Below are 16379 nucleotides of genomic sequence, written 5' to 3'. Positions count from 1 at the left end.
GCGGGGGCACAAAAGGGTACTCTTACCATAAGAAACCAGTTCGGCAAACTGCAGTGTCTGGAAACAGGGCACCGGTGAGGATATCTGACTGATAAAGACTTAAATGGACTGAGCATGTACATAAAGTACATCCTCCAAGCATAAACTGAAAAATAACATAAATTGAAAATGGATAGTTGCAGGATTGATGTGCAAAATTTTTTTTTATCCAACCAGAGAGTGACTGGTTGTTGGAAAAAACTTCTATACAGTGTTGTGGAGGGAGAGAGTTTGAATAAATTTAAAGAAGAATTGTAAAAATTATTAGAAGAATGGCTTTTTTGTGGCTGATGTTATATAAGCTTGCTTCCTTGCATCATTTGCCACTACTACTAAAATATTCTGCATATATTCATACATAAAAGAGTATTTGAAGGATTTACTGCAAACTTGTGCACCTCCAATGCAGATCTGGCAAACCATTAGAATGTGACAAACCAAGGGGATGAATCAGATTGGTCCACTCAATATCGATGGTTCAACTGTTGATGATCCTGCTATTCACTTAGGTTTTTTTTTTTTTTTACAACAGACAACTTCATAATACCATCCTCACACAAGTACATCTTATTTTCCGATGAAGCATAATTTAATCAAGGTAGAATTGGTAATGGAAACGGCACAATTATTATTAATATTGGCAATTATGCAAGAAAGCATGTGTATATAGCATCAGCCAAAAAAAAAAAAAAAAACACCCAACACTTCTCATATAACCTATCCATCCCTTCTAACAGTGTATCTAATTCTTCACTGAATTTATTGAAACTATCCACCTCCACAACACCAGATAGAATTTTGTTCTAACAATCAACCATCCACTGGCTGAAGGCTAATTTCCACTCATCTATTGTGCAAGCATCCATCCTCGATTTAGATTTACACACCTTCATATATCTAGTCTGAGCAAGAGGAAGGATTCTATTAGCATTGAGCATACTCAATCCATTCAAAGCCTTAAACAAGTCAATCAGATCACCTTGCAGTTGCCTAGTATCCACACACTGCAAAACTGAAGCCTTTCCTGGTGTAAGCGCCCTTTGCTGCTTCACTAATCTAGTTGCTCTTCTGTACACCCATTCCTTCCTAAAATGGGGCTTCCAGACCTGTAAGCAGTACTCAAGATGTGATCTAATACAATGGGTTGATCATCTCCTTATCCCTGTTGGCAAAATTCCTATATAACATCGACAAAACCACATGGGCTGTCCTGGCAGTTTGTCTGTGCTACTCAGAGAACTTCATATCTCACTGCACAATTGTCCCCAGGTCTTTTTCATCCTGCATTACCCTGAGTGCGGTAACACACATAATTGGTATGTTAATCTGGGATTACTACTATCCATATGAAGTACCTTGAAATTGTTAATGTTAAACTTCACTTGCCACTTCTCTGCCTATATATGTATATCTGCCAGGGGCAAAGGTTGATGATGTTGTACAGCAGATATCATATTTTAAGGGCACAAAAGGTGATATTGTCGTACATGTTGGCACTAATAATATTAAGAGTAGGAGACCGGTGGAATTACTTAAAAAGTACAGGTCACTGTTGAAAAAAAGCCGTGAATTAGGGTTGAATTTGAAAGTGTCTGCAATTCTGCCCAGACATGATAGGAGGGAATATATGATGAGAGCCTTGTCGATCAATTCAGCCCTGGAGAGATTGTGCAAGGCTCAAGGGGTAGAATTTTTCTCAACCTGGTCTGTGCTTGTTAACAGGAGAGACTGCTTCTAGAGGGATGGGATACACTTAAATAGAAAGGGTGCAATAATATTTGCTGATGCTATCGAGTCAGTGTTAGGTGGGTCAGAAAACTGCTAGATTGGGATAGGAACGGAGGTGGGTTATGCTAATAGATTAACAGTAGCCGCTGGCAGAGGTGAAAGTGATTGTTGCACCGCTTCTATTGCAATGAGCAGCAACCTGGAAAACAAGATGCAGGGGATTTCAGAGACTGCTGGGAGTCATTGCGGCACAAGTAAACACATGGGTTGTGTTAGGGTAGCTAAGAATAGGAACAGATGCATGTATAGTTGCATGTACACCAGTGCTAGGAGTTTGGTAAATAAATTTGATGAATTTGAGGTGTTGGTCAAAACATCAAAGGCAGATACTGTTGGAATATCAGAGACTTGGTGTCACACAGATACAAGGAATGCAGAACTGGAATCTGGGGAGTACAATTTGTACAGAAAGGACAGACAAGATAGGAAGGGAGGAGGGTTATGCTATTAGTTAAGAAACACATAAAATACAAGGAGGTACAGCCAGTCGACATCGCTGGACAGTGCAGCGTCGAGTCAGTTTGGTGTGACATAAGCACTAGGAAATCAAATTTGAGAGTAGGAGTGTGTTATAGGTCTAATGACTCTGATGAGTATCATAAGAAACTGTATAGGGAAATAGAGTGGAGCAGTAAATCAGAGAGTCTTATAATGGAGGATATAAATTTCCCAGATATTGACTTGAATTTGTGGGTTGGTCACTTACACACTAGCAAGCCTTTTGTGGATTTATTGGATAAGTGTTTTCTACGGCATGTTCGAGAGGCAACTAGAGGGAGTAATACTCTTGATCTGATTATCAGTATTGATTCTTCATGCATTAAGAATCTGCAGATAAAGGAACCACTAGGTGGCAGTGATCACAGTGTGCTGAAGTGGGATTTACTCAAAGAGGTAACTACCATCGAGGGTAAAGGGAAGGATTTTTGCTTTCGTAAAGGCAACTATGGAGGTCTGAGACAGTATTTAAATTCTATACGGTGGGACCAACTGATGATGTTACCAACAGCAAATTCAAAATAGGAAGCATTCAAAGAATTAATCTTGGAAGCTACAAGGCTTTACATACCAACTAAGAAATATTGTTCAAGGTTTAGGCCTAAATGGATGTCAGATGAACTAATGAGACATATGGCAGAGAAGAAAAATGCATGGGATACATATAAATTAATGGGTGACAGGGAAGCCTATGATAGATATAAGTTGGTGTGTAACCAAGTCACAAACGAGGTTAGGCAAGATTTTTTTGATTTTTTGATTTGGTAGTTGTTGGCGCATCGGCTTCTGTGGCCATATTGCACCTCCCAAGGTTTTTGCAGTACTTTGATCCAAGCCCGAGGCGGGAATCGAACCCGCGACCTTTGGGTTGCCGGGTAGGTACTTTACCCACTCGGCTAGCCCGGTCGGCTGTTAGGCAAGCAAAGGCAGATTATGAGAAATATTTGGCAATGGATGCAAAGAAAAACAGCAGAGAGTTCTTTACCTATGTAAACTCTAGAAGCAAGGGGATGAATCAGATTGGTCCACTCGATATCAATGGTTCAACTGTTGATAATCCTGCTCATGTGGCTAACAAACTAAATGAGTATTTTGCATCTACATTCACATATGAGGAGTTATTCAGGGAGGGGAATGCCAGAGGTGAACTAAACTTTGGCAGTGAGCTAGATGATTTTGTAATAACTGAGAGGAAAGTGGAGGAGAATTTGTCGAAGATAAACGTAAGAAAGGCACAGGGAGTGGATGGGATCTATCCAGTTATATTAAAGGAGGCAGCAAAGGAAGTAAGCAAACCCTTAGCCATAATTATGAGAGCTTCCCTGGACTCAGGGGAGGTACCCATGGACTGGAAATGTGCAAATGTGACCCCAATTCACAAAGGAGGATCAAAGGGCGACACAAGTAATTATAGACCTGTTAGTTTAACTTCTGTTCCAGGGAAATTAATGGAGACATTGGTTAAAGAAGCACTGCAGGATCACCTAGACAAGATTTCAGTTATAGCTCGGACACAGCATGGTTTTGTTAAAGGGAAGTCTTGTCTGACCAATTTGATTGGATATTATGATGTGGTCACAAAGGAACTGGATGCATGGAATAACTTTGATATTATATACTTGGATCTTAGAAAGGCTTTTGATACTGTTGCACATGGAAGACTGCTGCACAAATTGGAGCAGTGCAGCATTGTGAGGCAAACTGCTGCTATGGATAATGGGATGGTTGAGTGGAAGAAGACAGAGTGGTAATCAATGGACACTGCTTTTGTGGACTAATGTTATTTGTGGAGTCCCTCAGGGTTCAGTATTGGGTCCATTGTTGTTTTCTGTATTTATAAATGATATTGATGATGGTATATCAGGCTTAATGTCCAAGTTTGCAGACGATATGAAGGTTGGCAGGGTTGTTAATGACACTAATGACAGTACGCTGCTGCAACAGGATTTAGAAAAGTTGAGCAGATGGGTTGAGAGGTGGCAAATGAAGTTTAACATTGACAAATGTAAAGTACTACATATGGGAAGCAGTAACCCCAGAGTAACGTATCAACTCTGTGGTACTACACTGACAGTTGTAGAGAATGAAAAGGACCTGGGGGTAATTGTGCAGGCAGATATGAAGTTTTCTGAGCAGTACAGACGGTCTGCAAGAGTAGCTCATGGTGTCTTGTCGATGATATACAGAAATTTTTCTAGCAGGGATAAGGAGGTGATTATCCCCTTGCGTAAGGCAATGGTCCGGCCACACCTTGTATACAGGTCTGGAGGCCTCATTTTAAAAAGGATGAAGAGCTGTTGGAACGAGTACAGAGAAGGGCAACAAGATTAGTGAATGGAACGAAGGGTTGCTCTTATGAAAAAAGGCTTAAGTTTTGAGGATTACAGTGTCTGGAGACTAGACACCTGTGAGTTGATCTGATTGAGGTGTATAAAGCCTTGAATGGTTTGAGCATACTCAGTGTTGATGGGATCCTTCCTCTTGCTCAGAATAATCACCTGAGAGGGCATAAATTCAAATTGAGGAAAGAAAGTTGTAGGATAGATGTGCAGAAGTTTTACTTTAGCCAGAGTGTAGTTGATTGGTAGAACAGAATTTCATCTTTTGTGGTGGAAGTTGATAGCCTAAATAAATTTAAGGCTGAGCTGAACAGTTATTTGGAACGAACGAAGGGGTGAAATCGGAGTGCTTTTTTTTTTTTTGGCTAATACTGCATAAGCTTGCTCTCTTGCATCACATACCTCTACTAATGCTAACTCCCTAATTTGTCTAGATCTTGTTTTCCCATTAAAAATTCCCATTTTCGTCCAAGTCCTCAAAATAGCATGCATGTTGGTGCATGCTATTTTGACAAATAGCATGCACCAATTTGTCAAAATAGCATTTGTCAAATGCTATTTTGACAAATAGCAAAAAAGTACTACATATGGGAAGCAGTAACACATAATTTTGCTGAAAATTCTGCAATTTTCAGCAAAAAATTTCAGTGAACACATTGTGACTTCATTATAAACTGGACCATTTGTAATCAAAAAACTTGTCTATGGCTTATTATCACAATTTCTTAATGAATAAATCAACCTCTGAGACAAGGTTAAGAATGTAACTAAATGTAATGGCACACTACCTTACACAAGTCAAAAAATAACAGAATACATGGTTGCATTCTGTTACTAGAATACTGAATGATGATGCTAAAGGGTTCAATGTTAACACAATCACTGAACTGGTTGTGATAAACCAATCAACCAAGATCACTAAATTTCATGCCACTTGATTTCTTCCTGTAAGGAGACATAAAGGAGTTAGTGTAGAATACTTTCACTGAATCATGGATGATGCTATTTACACAGAAGGAAAATGTGGAAAGTATTCAAAAGGTCTTTACTATTGACTACATCATGAAGAGCCAAACTAATAGAGTGGGTATGTAACATAACTAACATAAGTATGTTAATGTCGATATAGACTGGGTCCACTCATACAGTCAGTAGGTCATGTTACTTCCAATGAATATCTTTCTGTTGTATTGGACCAACTTTATAATGCTTCATTTTTACCCATATGATAAATATGAAGCATTACAGGGCAAGGGATTTTTTCAAGAAAACAATGCAACTATCCACTGTGCAAAAATTGTATCTGAATGGCTCAAGGAACATTCCCAAGAGTTCCAACATCTACCCTGGCCACCTAATTCTCCATATCTGAATCCAACTGAGAATGTCTGGGATATGTTGGCAAGGGCAGTTCAGCTTTGCAGTTCTCTAGTGACCACAACGTAGTAGCTAACAAATATCTCAATGTAAAAATGGTCAAATCTGGAACTAGACTCAAACACCTAGGGGAATCCGTTCCACAACGTGTGCAGGCTGTAATTCAGGCAAAACGTGGTCCTACTAAGTACTGAATAAAGGTTTATAATTTTTTGGTCAATGAGTGTAATTTGCATGCATGCATTTTAATTTTCAATTCCTTGCACTTTACACTTCATTTTATATTAATTGGTATAGCTTCACATTAAAAAATGAATGGATATTTGTAATCTCATATAAACCTCTTGCAAGGCAAATACATTAATTCACTTTCACTCTGAGTGGCTCATTAGTTTGTTTTCTAATGTGGTATTAACAAGAAAATACCTGCCTTGTCAGAATTCATACCATGGCACACTTCTATATGAAAAATAACTATTTTCAGTGAACAAATTAAAACACCTACCAGGTGGAAGGTGTTTTAATTTAATTAAGGTGTTTTAATTCAGTGAATAAATTAAAAACCTTCTGGCTAGATTACTATTTTCTCATTACACACTTCAATAATTCCTAATAATAGCTACAAAAAAGTTTTTTCCAGTCTTTTTTTCTTTGTAAGATTAATAGTGTCACATTTAGTGAACAGCTTTTAATGAATGTAACATCCTGTATGTGCCAAATTTTAGGCACTTTTAAAATAAATTAATACAGAGCTTTCATTAATATAGAAGAATTGTAAATATTTTTATTTTTTAGTTAAAATATTTATACCATTATATACTCACCTTATATCCCAGAGGTAGACAAAATTATCAATGGATGCCGTAGCCAATATGGTAGAATCAAACACAGACCAGTTTAGATCACTACAAATATATTTAGAATTATTATTTAAAAATAATTTGCATAAATTCTTTAACCAAACTGTACATAATAAAAATGAGCTATTAAAATCTGCAAATAAAAAGCATATTTTTATTTTCAACTGCAATTAAAATGCTTAAAAGTTATTAAATGCAAATGAAAACAGGTGGGGAGGAGGCAGCATGGCCATTTAATATGAGGGCCCCAGACCCAGAGAGGCCCCAAAAGTAAGTCTTTTATGTAAAAAATATTACATGAAAGTGATTGAAAATGTTTAAAATTAACTTATTATACAAGTGTCATTCTATTTGTGAAGTAATGATACAATAATATATTTTATGATCATTTATCGACTACAACTCAAAGGAATGGGAGAGGATTGGAGATGGAAAGCAAGGAATGAAAATGTATTCCATGCCCCATTTTCTCTGAATCAGGTCTTGAAATTTCTTCCCGAGGTGACTATAAAAATATTTCTATTTTCCATGTCTTGGAATTATTCCATTCAATTTCGGTAATGTAATCAGGTCATCAAATTACATCTCAATTAAATGGAAATTGTGAAGCATTGCAATCAGTATGATAAACAATTTGTTATATAAATTAAAGTTTCTTTTCATGAGTGGTGAAAAAATCGATTTTATTAATGTATATTTATGGCTTTCAGAAAGAGGATGGAGCCCCACATTTATGACTGGCCTAGGCCCCATCTCATCTCTCTCAAGACCTGGTTAAAAATGTAATTCATAATATCTTGTGGGCATGCTATAAAAAAAAATAAAGATACTGCAATTTGTGCTTCATTTAATAAGGAATATAGTAAGCTGCTTATGTGATGAGCAAACACTGCATGAAATTGAGGCACATATTTGCTCTTTTGATTATTTTATTTAAATTTCATTCAAATATTAATTAATATTAACCCATCAGTGGGTGTGCATTTGCCAATACACGATTAAGTGTCTTATCCCTTAAGGTGCTACATTTTTTAAAACCTTCTATCAGCAAGAAATACACTGGTGTTCAAAGAAAGTGCATTACCCCTTAAAATTGTAATTGTCATCTGAATAACATAAGTATATGGCAATATTTCTTACAAATTGGATCAAATAAGATTGACACATGTAGGTGATGATGCAATATTGCATCAGCTGTTACTTTCAGCTATATAAGCACGCTCTGCAAGAGTTGCAGTCATTCCTTTCTTGTGTCAAAATGGCGAGTTACGTGTAGTTGAAGCCATGAAAAAAAGAGCACTATTGTTGCTTTACGTGAGGAAGGATGTTCTTCCCGTCATATTGCTTATAGAGTATCTTGTAATCAATTGACAGTGAGTAGATTTCTTTCCAAACTCAAGAATACTGTTTCTGCTGATAGGAAAAAAGGAACTGGACGCAAACAAGTCTCTCTGCCAAAACAGGAAAGGGTTTTTGAAGCACTTATGCCTTAAATACCACGAAGCTTCTTGATCTGAGCTGAAAAGAGAATGGGAAGAACGTACAGGAGAGGTTGCAAGTGCAGTAACCATCTGAAGACACCTCTTAAAAAATGGACTTATAGCCTGTCATCCTAAGAAGAAGTCCCTTCTCACACAAAAAATGAAAAAGGCCTGTTAATTTGGTGTAAAGAGCATGTCAAATGAACTCCCGAGCAGGGGAAGTCAGTTATTTTCTCGGATGAGAAGAAACCCAACCATGGTTCTGATGGGAGACAAACGATTCGCTGTAGACATGAAGAAGAATACCATACAGACTGTATGGTGTCTACAGTGAAATTCCCTACCAGCCAAATGATATGGGGGTGCATTCGTATCGTGGAGTAGGTCACTTGCAGTTTATAAAAGGTTCTGTAAATGCCAAATGGATACCTGGCTGTATTGGAAGGCAAATTGCTGCCAACCATTAGAGACCCTTTCAATCTGCCAAGTAATTGCATCTTTCAGGACGACCCTGCTCCTTGTCATTAGGCAAAAAGGGTAAGTAGGCACTTCTGTAGTTACTTTAGCTTCATTTCTGCATTAGAGGATCAACAGTAATGTGTTTACATTTGTTACAAGTGAAAAAATGGTTGGAAGAATGTTCCATTACAACTCTTAACTGGCCAGGAAACAGCCCGGATCTGAATCCTATACAGAACTTTTTTTCTTTTTTTTTTTTTTTTTTTTGGTAGTTGTTGGCACATAGGCTTCTGTGGCCATAATGCACCTCCCCAGGTTTTTGCAGTACTTTGATCCAAGCCAGAGGCGGGAATCGAACCCGTGACCTTTGGGTTGCCAGGCAGACCCTTTACCCATCCGGCTAGCCTAGTCGGCCCTATACAGAACTGTTGGCATTATGTGGAATCACTGTGTGGAATTCAGTTGCCAGAAAGAAACCAAACACCCTTTGTGAACTTCAGGAAGCCATAATTCATGTTTGGAACCACGAACTATCAGTTGATTATCTTCAGAAATTGATCTTGTCAATGCCTCGATGGTGTGCTGATGAACTAAAGCAAATTGAGGGGTTCTGATTACATTTCAGCCATAATTGTCGTGTTTACCAAAACTGTTGTATAAAGGTTGCAAATGCACATTTTGGAATATTTTGAGAGCACCTGTCAAATATTACTTAGCTTTGCCTTAACTATTAATAAATATCTTTTGTTTATATTTCTATTTGTGATGCTACTCATTAATGTAACATATCATTAGAAATGTGAAATTCATAGGTGATGCACTTTCTTTGAACACCAGTGTAATTCAAAATTGTTCACAAATTTGATGCTATCCTACATTTCCATCTATTATGAACACAGACATAAATAATCCACTTTTTTTATATTTTAAAATGTATATCTTTAAACAATTTTTTTAAAAATAGCACCATTGGGGTATGAGCATTTGTTTTGTGTGAACTCACCTGCTTTTTTTTTAAGGAAAACTCCCAAACGTGAGAGGTATTGGAACCTATAGTACTTATACCGTGCTTGGGGTAGAAGTTCAGAAGACGAAAGAAAATTTTTGTTAACATTAGATTTGGACTTCTGTAGACTGTAAATTTCAGGAAATACATATGAAGGAAGGTTGTTCCAGAAAACAGCAGTTGAATGAATAAACAAGGAAGATGAAAATTGGCTCTGTGAGTATGAAGTTGGACAGTAAATGGATGTTGGCTGGCGGCGGCACGTGTTCGGACTGTTTTGAAAGAGAGAGCAGTAATTATAGAAGCCAATTCAGAAGAACAGTGCCTGTGGAAGTATCTGTAGAAAATGCATGCAGCAGAAATAGTACATCTATGAGACATTGAGTGGAGAGACTATTAGAGATGAGTCATTAATTAACCTAACTGCCCTCTTGTGAATGGAATACAGAAGCATGAGGGAGGTTTTGGGGGCACTGCCCCAGATTGTGGAAACAATATTCCATGGTAGGGCAGATTTGCGATTTGTACAGAGTGAACAGCTATTTGGAAGAAAAGTAATGCCAAGAGCAAGAGGGAAAATCAAGTTTTTTAGATGGAGAGGAAGCAATATTTGTAATGTGCTTGTGCCAAGAGAGATTAGAAGTCAGGGTAATAATCAAAAGAGATATATCATCTTGAATAGAAATTGGAGCTCACCAAAGATAAGCATAGGAGCAAAATAATCCTTTTTGCGAGATATAAGACAAGACTGAGTTTTAGAAGGACTGAAATCAACTAAGTTGTCTTTGTCCCACTGGAGATCAGCATTTAAGGAATTGGTGGCAGATATTCGTGAAGTTGAAGTTGATTGAGCAGGGCAAGGTTTCTCAAACTGGAAAGTGGAATACAATGTACTATCATCTGCAAAACTATGGATAGGATTTCCAGTCAATGGAAGAAGGTCATTAATATACAAGAAGAAAAGAGTGGGGGAAAGAACAACATTGCGGAACACCAGCATTAGTGGAGAAGTCAGAAGACATAGAGCTATCTACCAACACCCTCAGTGAGCAATCAGAGAGAAAACTGGATAACCAATTACAAAAAAGAGTTGGCAAACCATAAGATGGAAGCTTGTTTAGAAGACCTTTACACTAAACAAGATCGAAAGCCTTTGAGACGTCAAGAGCAACTGCTTGTGTTTCACCGAACTTTTCCATCGAATTTGTCCATAAATGGGCAACATAGCCAGAATATTACCAGTCGATTGACACTGATGGAATCCATACTGGCGATTGTTGATCAGATGGAAGGTTTCTAGGTAGTTTTAAGAGTTTGCGATTAATTGATTTCTCCATGACTTTAGAAAGAGTAGAAGTAATTGCAATGGGATGATAACTGGATGCAAGGGATTTGTCACCCTTTTTAGGAACTGTCTGAATATGAGCAAATTTCCAAGCAGAAGGAAAAACACCTTTGGAATAAGAAAGTGATAAAAGGTGGCAAAGAACAGGAGTGAGTTCAGGAGCATAGGTTTTGAGAACAAGTGGAGAAGTATCAAGAGGATCTGGACCTTTCTGAGCATCAAGTTTCATCAAAATCCTTCTGACATCCTATTGACGGAAGACCACAGGAGGCATTGAATGGAGCGTGTTGGGAATCGTGAGAGGTGTTTTACCAAGATCATTAATACATGAGTTGGAAGAAAAATGGGATGCTAGCAGATCAGCTTTATCCTTGGCTTAAGTGACAAGAGAACCATCTGGTTTTGACAGAAGTGGCAGCAGAGATGGGCAAAAGTTGCATCCAATTGCTTTGGTAAGAGACCAGAATGCTCGGCTACCATTAGGGCAAGAAGCAAGTTTTCTACTCTTAGCCTGTTTAAAATCTAGTTTGGACTGATTAATAACCACTTTACAATTGTTGCGAGCTTTGGTGTAGACAGAAAATAATATTGAAGAACTAGAAACAAGCCAATTACGATATACAACATTCTTCTTTTGAACAGCCTTAGCACATTTATTGGAAAACCAAGGTTTAGATAAAGGACAAGATTTTAAAGTGGAGTATGGAATAAAGGATTCCATTCCTACAAGAATAATTTCACTGACACAATCTGAGCAAATGTTGACATCAGAAGTTTTGAAACAGTAATTCGACCAAGGAAAAGAAGAAAAAGATTCTTGCAGGTTATCTCATTTTGCAGCATCCTTGTAATGCCAAACAACATGAGGTTGGGAATAGCCATTAGATAAAGTCTCCATTGGAGAAGAGACAATCACCAAGTTATGATCTGAAGTGCCTAAAGGACCATTCACTTCGACTGTGGCATAATTTATTGCCATGGGAAGAAGCCATGTACTCTTAAGTTTAATGAAGAGCAGCATTTCTGAAAATGAAAGTAAAGTTTTTTTTTGTAATTGGTGCTGGAGTTGTTTTCACTGAAAGTTTTCATTTTCACTTGTGAAAACGAAACTCCTGCATCCTTCGGTATTGGTGCTCATATTGTTTACATAAGCCAGCATGTGTCAACAATTCGAGCTGCTACAAAAACACGACAAATGTGCACTGCCAGAATCGGATAGAAAGAGCCCATTGATTGAGGAATACTAAAAATTGTCATTTTCGTCACTCTGATAAGCATTTTTTTTTTTTTTTTTTTGGCAAAAAATTATTGCCATAGCACTCTGTAGATATACACACCAACTGGACTATTAACACAAATGTCAAAATTAAAATACAGTTAACATATATTTCCCACAATTTACAGATACTTATTTTAGATTTTTTGAGCATCACAACTTTCATTGACTTTCTGATAAGAAAATGCTGCTTCCTGTTCATTCCAGTTATGTTTGCACAAACCTAAACAGTTAATTTTTTTTTTATGCTAATGTAAAGAAATATACAGTACAGTAGGGTAAATGTTTGTAGTGGGCATTTATTCAGTAAGGATAACTAAGTTTGTCACCTGAAAGTCAAACGTGTGCAAACCAAATACACATACCACCATAAAACCTGGTATACTACGATCAATACAGTCAATGTGCCAAGAAATTTCCAACCAATTAAACAGCAGCCAACGAGAAGGCTGGACTTGCTTGATTAACCTTTTGCTGTCAGCAAGACCTGTACACTACTGCTGTAATTTATTTTCTAATGCAATTTAAAATGCAGGTTTTCATTTAAGCAGGAGAGATGCACAACACTACAAATACAGTCTGTTGCAAAGGTTTTTAAACTCTGATATGGTTATCCCTCTTAGGGAGTAAAGAAGTTTACACCATCACTATAACTGCTTATGACAGCCAATAAACTAGCACCTGAATTGATGAGCTATTTTTTGTGACAGTACACAGATTTTATCAGATTTTATAACTGTAATGTATTTTAAATTGTACACTAAAATAATGTTTCCTAGAAATACAATATTGTTCTGTATTTTTGAAACATTTTTCCAGATCAGCTGTTTACCTAATTTTCCTTTTGCTTTGAATAGCACAGGAAAATATTTTTTGTCAAATTATTTGAAAACCTCACTACAAAAGAATGTACAGTATGCATGAACAGAAATTCCAGTGATTACAGAAACAGCAATTTTAAGTATATGCCACCAAATATAATATTTTAAAACTAACATAATACCATATACCTGGCAATAACTTTGTTATATATGGGATTAGTGCATTTTATAAACATTATCATGCACATATCTAAATATTTGCACTAAAAATAGCAAGAAAGTTTTGGTGTAATGATTATTTGCAATTAAAATGCAATACTTCAAATAATATGCTTCTAATTTGCAATTAAAACTGTAATACACTAAATATAATCGAATATTGAGATAAAACTCACAGGATTGACTTCTGTAACATTATGGGAGCCAATCTAGTAAAATCAGCCTTGCTATTTAAAGGAAAATCTCACCATAAAAATTGATTAAATGAAAAAAATGTATAATGCTATTGGAAAAAAAAAAACTTATGAGAAAATGCCTGTTCATATGTTCATTCATTAACTATTTTTATTTGTATATACAAATACAAATTTTCAATCTTGATTAAGGTTGTGACATTCATTGTATATTATTTTCTGCAAACAATTCAAAATCCTTCATTTTGCCATTTAACAATTTTAAATGAATAGTCATTCCTAGTAGCCATGTTCATTAGCTCATTTTCAAAATTTAGCTAGAGATTTTGTCAGTTACAACTTAATATTCATAGCATTTTTGTATTGATGAGTTGGTGTGCAACTATTATATCTAACTAGTAGCATAATGCATGGTAGTGGAATTGTAGTGTTGCCATGGAGAGAAGCCATGTACTGTTAAGTTTAATGAAGAGCAGCATTTCTGAAAATGAAAGTAAATGTTTTTTTTGTAATTGGTGCTGGAGTTGTTTTCACTGAAAGTTTTCATTTTCACTTGTGAAAACGAAACTCCTGCATCCTTCGGTATTGGTGCTCATATTGTTTACATAAGCCAGCATGTGTCAACAATTCGAGCTGCTCCTAAAACATGACAAATGTGCACTGCCAGAATCGGATAGAAAGAGCCCATTGTTTGAGGAATACTAAAAATTGTCATTTTCGTCACTCTGATATGCATTTTTTTTTTTTTTTTTTTGGCAAAAAATTATTGCCATAGCACTCTGCAGATATACACACCAACTGGACTATCCTGACAATTTGACAATGTGGTAAATAAGTAGATTGAAAGTTCTAAACATATAAGTTGGCATATAATTTTTTGTTTTAGCTAATAAATTTTATTTTTGATAAGGCTATAACTAACTTAAAACTCAACGAACACATAACAGTACAGCATAATATGTATATTGTAAACTTGATAGGGTAATAGTTATTATTGCTGCATAACCCGTGAATAGAGTAGAGTTATTACATTTAGTTATCTATTAGTTTAGTATGGTATTTTCAACTTAAATTATACTTAAGTTGAATTATATTTAACTTAAATATAACTTAAATTATATTTAAGTTGAAATATATGATTAAAAATTGTCAGGATAGCAGTATTCTGCACACTGACAGAAACCTGACATGACAAAACCGGATTGCCCTGAGGGCACCCTCAGGACTACCCTGCCATGTGTAGGAACCTGGGGCACACCAAATAAGTACCTATGTAGGGGGAGAGAGATTTATAGGCAGCCAGGGAAGCAGATTAGCTGAAAAATATTAGTAAGCTAGTAGCAAGGGGATGCAATATAAAATGAATGAATGAATGAGAATGAAGGACAGAATGAATAGGCTGGGCACTGAGTGAAAGTGTGAATTATGGATTATGTAAAAGGGAATAAATGTCAGTTTTGGTGAAAGAAAGAGTGACCCAGTATGAAGAAAAGAGTGAATGAGTGTTATAGTGAATATGAATGGGTGGAAAAGCAAATGCAATTGGCCGAAAGAATACAAAATTAATAATAACTTACATTACTTTACATATACTAACAACACAAACACTATTACGGCATTCTCCCCTGGCCTGCAAAAAACTTGTGTCTAGGCCTGCACCACAACTGAAGAATAACAGTAAGTTGAGGTGCCCAGAGAGTGAAGTGCAGAAAGCAAGAGTCAAACAAATGAAATGAAAGCCAGAAGAACAAAGAATGTGCAAGTGTGTAAGAAAAGGAACACAAACCATAAATGTTACAGTTAAGTACACACTAACCCCAGTTTCAATTTTTTATATTCTTGTTTATTTAGCCTAATTATTATGCATTATTATTTAATTTATACTACACACCATTGCATTCTCTCCTGGTGCGTGAGAAAAAGATGACTGAGTTGAAAAAAAATTATATATATATATAACCTAACAAAAAAAAAAAAAAAAAAAAAAGGAAAAAGTATTAAAACAGAATGCAAGTAGAGTGAGAATGCAGATTATGAATGAAGTAAATGTGTGTCTCCTCCAACCCACACTGCCAGCTAACATATCCTACCCCTAGAGCAGGATGGGTAACTTAACCATTGTACCGGATTGGACACTTACATGGACCTGACAGTGATCACTGACAGAGATATACTGCAGCTCTACTGCAAATATGGCATTTGGCAATCAGAACTGGATACTCAAACCAGTTCCCTTTAAAACCCCATCTCCAGGTGGGGGGTCTCTGTCTTCTCCCCTTCCTGCCCCCATACTTCGCCTGGTGGGGCACATCCCCACTGACCTCTTTGGGGATGCCTACTCTATCGTCCCCATCCTTCTGTTTCCCCCCCAACCGAGTACGCCCTCTAACAATGCCACCAAATTCTACCACTTTCTCGTAAATCTCTTTCAGCCTTTCCAAATTCTAGTGTTCCCCCTTTTGTTTTTTTTATATATAGACCTTGCCACTGAAATCTTCGGAAATTAGGTGGTGGGGACTGCCAGAGTACTTAAATAATCTAGGTTAGGTTATGTTAAGTCTGTGCTTGTTAACAGGCAAGACTGCTTCTACAGGGATCGGATACACTTAAATAGAAGGAATGCAAGAATATTTGCTGTTGCTATAAAGGCAGTGCTAGCTTGAGAGAGAGAGAAAGT

General features: G+C 36.7%; 1 protein-coding gene across 4 annotated transcripts in view; it reads right to left on the bottom strand.

Annotated features, from left to right (window-relative positions):
• Nucleotides 1–16379, bottom strand: part of Wdr59 (WD repeat domain 59) — a 350259-nt gene that overhangs the window by 288339 nt on the left and 45541 nt on the right. For all 4 annotated transcript variants that reach the window (XM_090376889.1, XM_090376890.1, XM_090376891.1 and 1 more), the window contains exon 5: nucleotides 6866–6946. In XM_090376889.1, coding sequence (XP_090233015.1) covers nucleotides 6866–6946 — 81 coding nt within the window. The remainder of the gene's footprint in view (nucleotides 1–6865; nucleotides 6947–16379) is intronic.

The sequence above is a fragment of the Mastigoproctus giganteus genome, chromosome 7 (genome assembly GCF_048544385.1).
Source record: "Mastigoproctus giganteus isolate SK-2022 chromosome 7, ASM4854438v1, whole genome shotgun sequence".
NCBI lineage: Eukaryota > Metazoa > Arthropoda > Arachnida > Uropygi > Thelyphonidae > Mastigoproctus > Mastigoproctus giganteus.
Note: the sequence above shows the minus strand (reverse complement) of the source record. Positions and strands in the feature narration are given on the sequence as shown.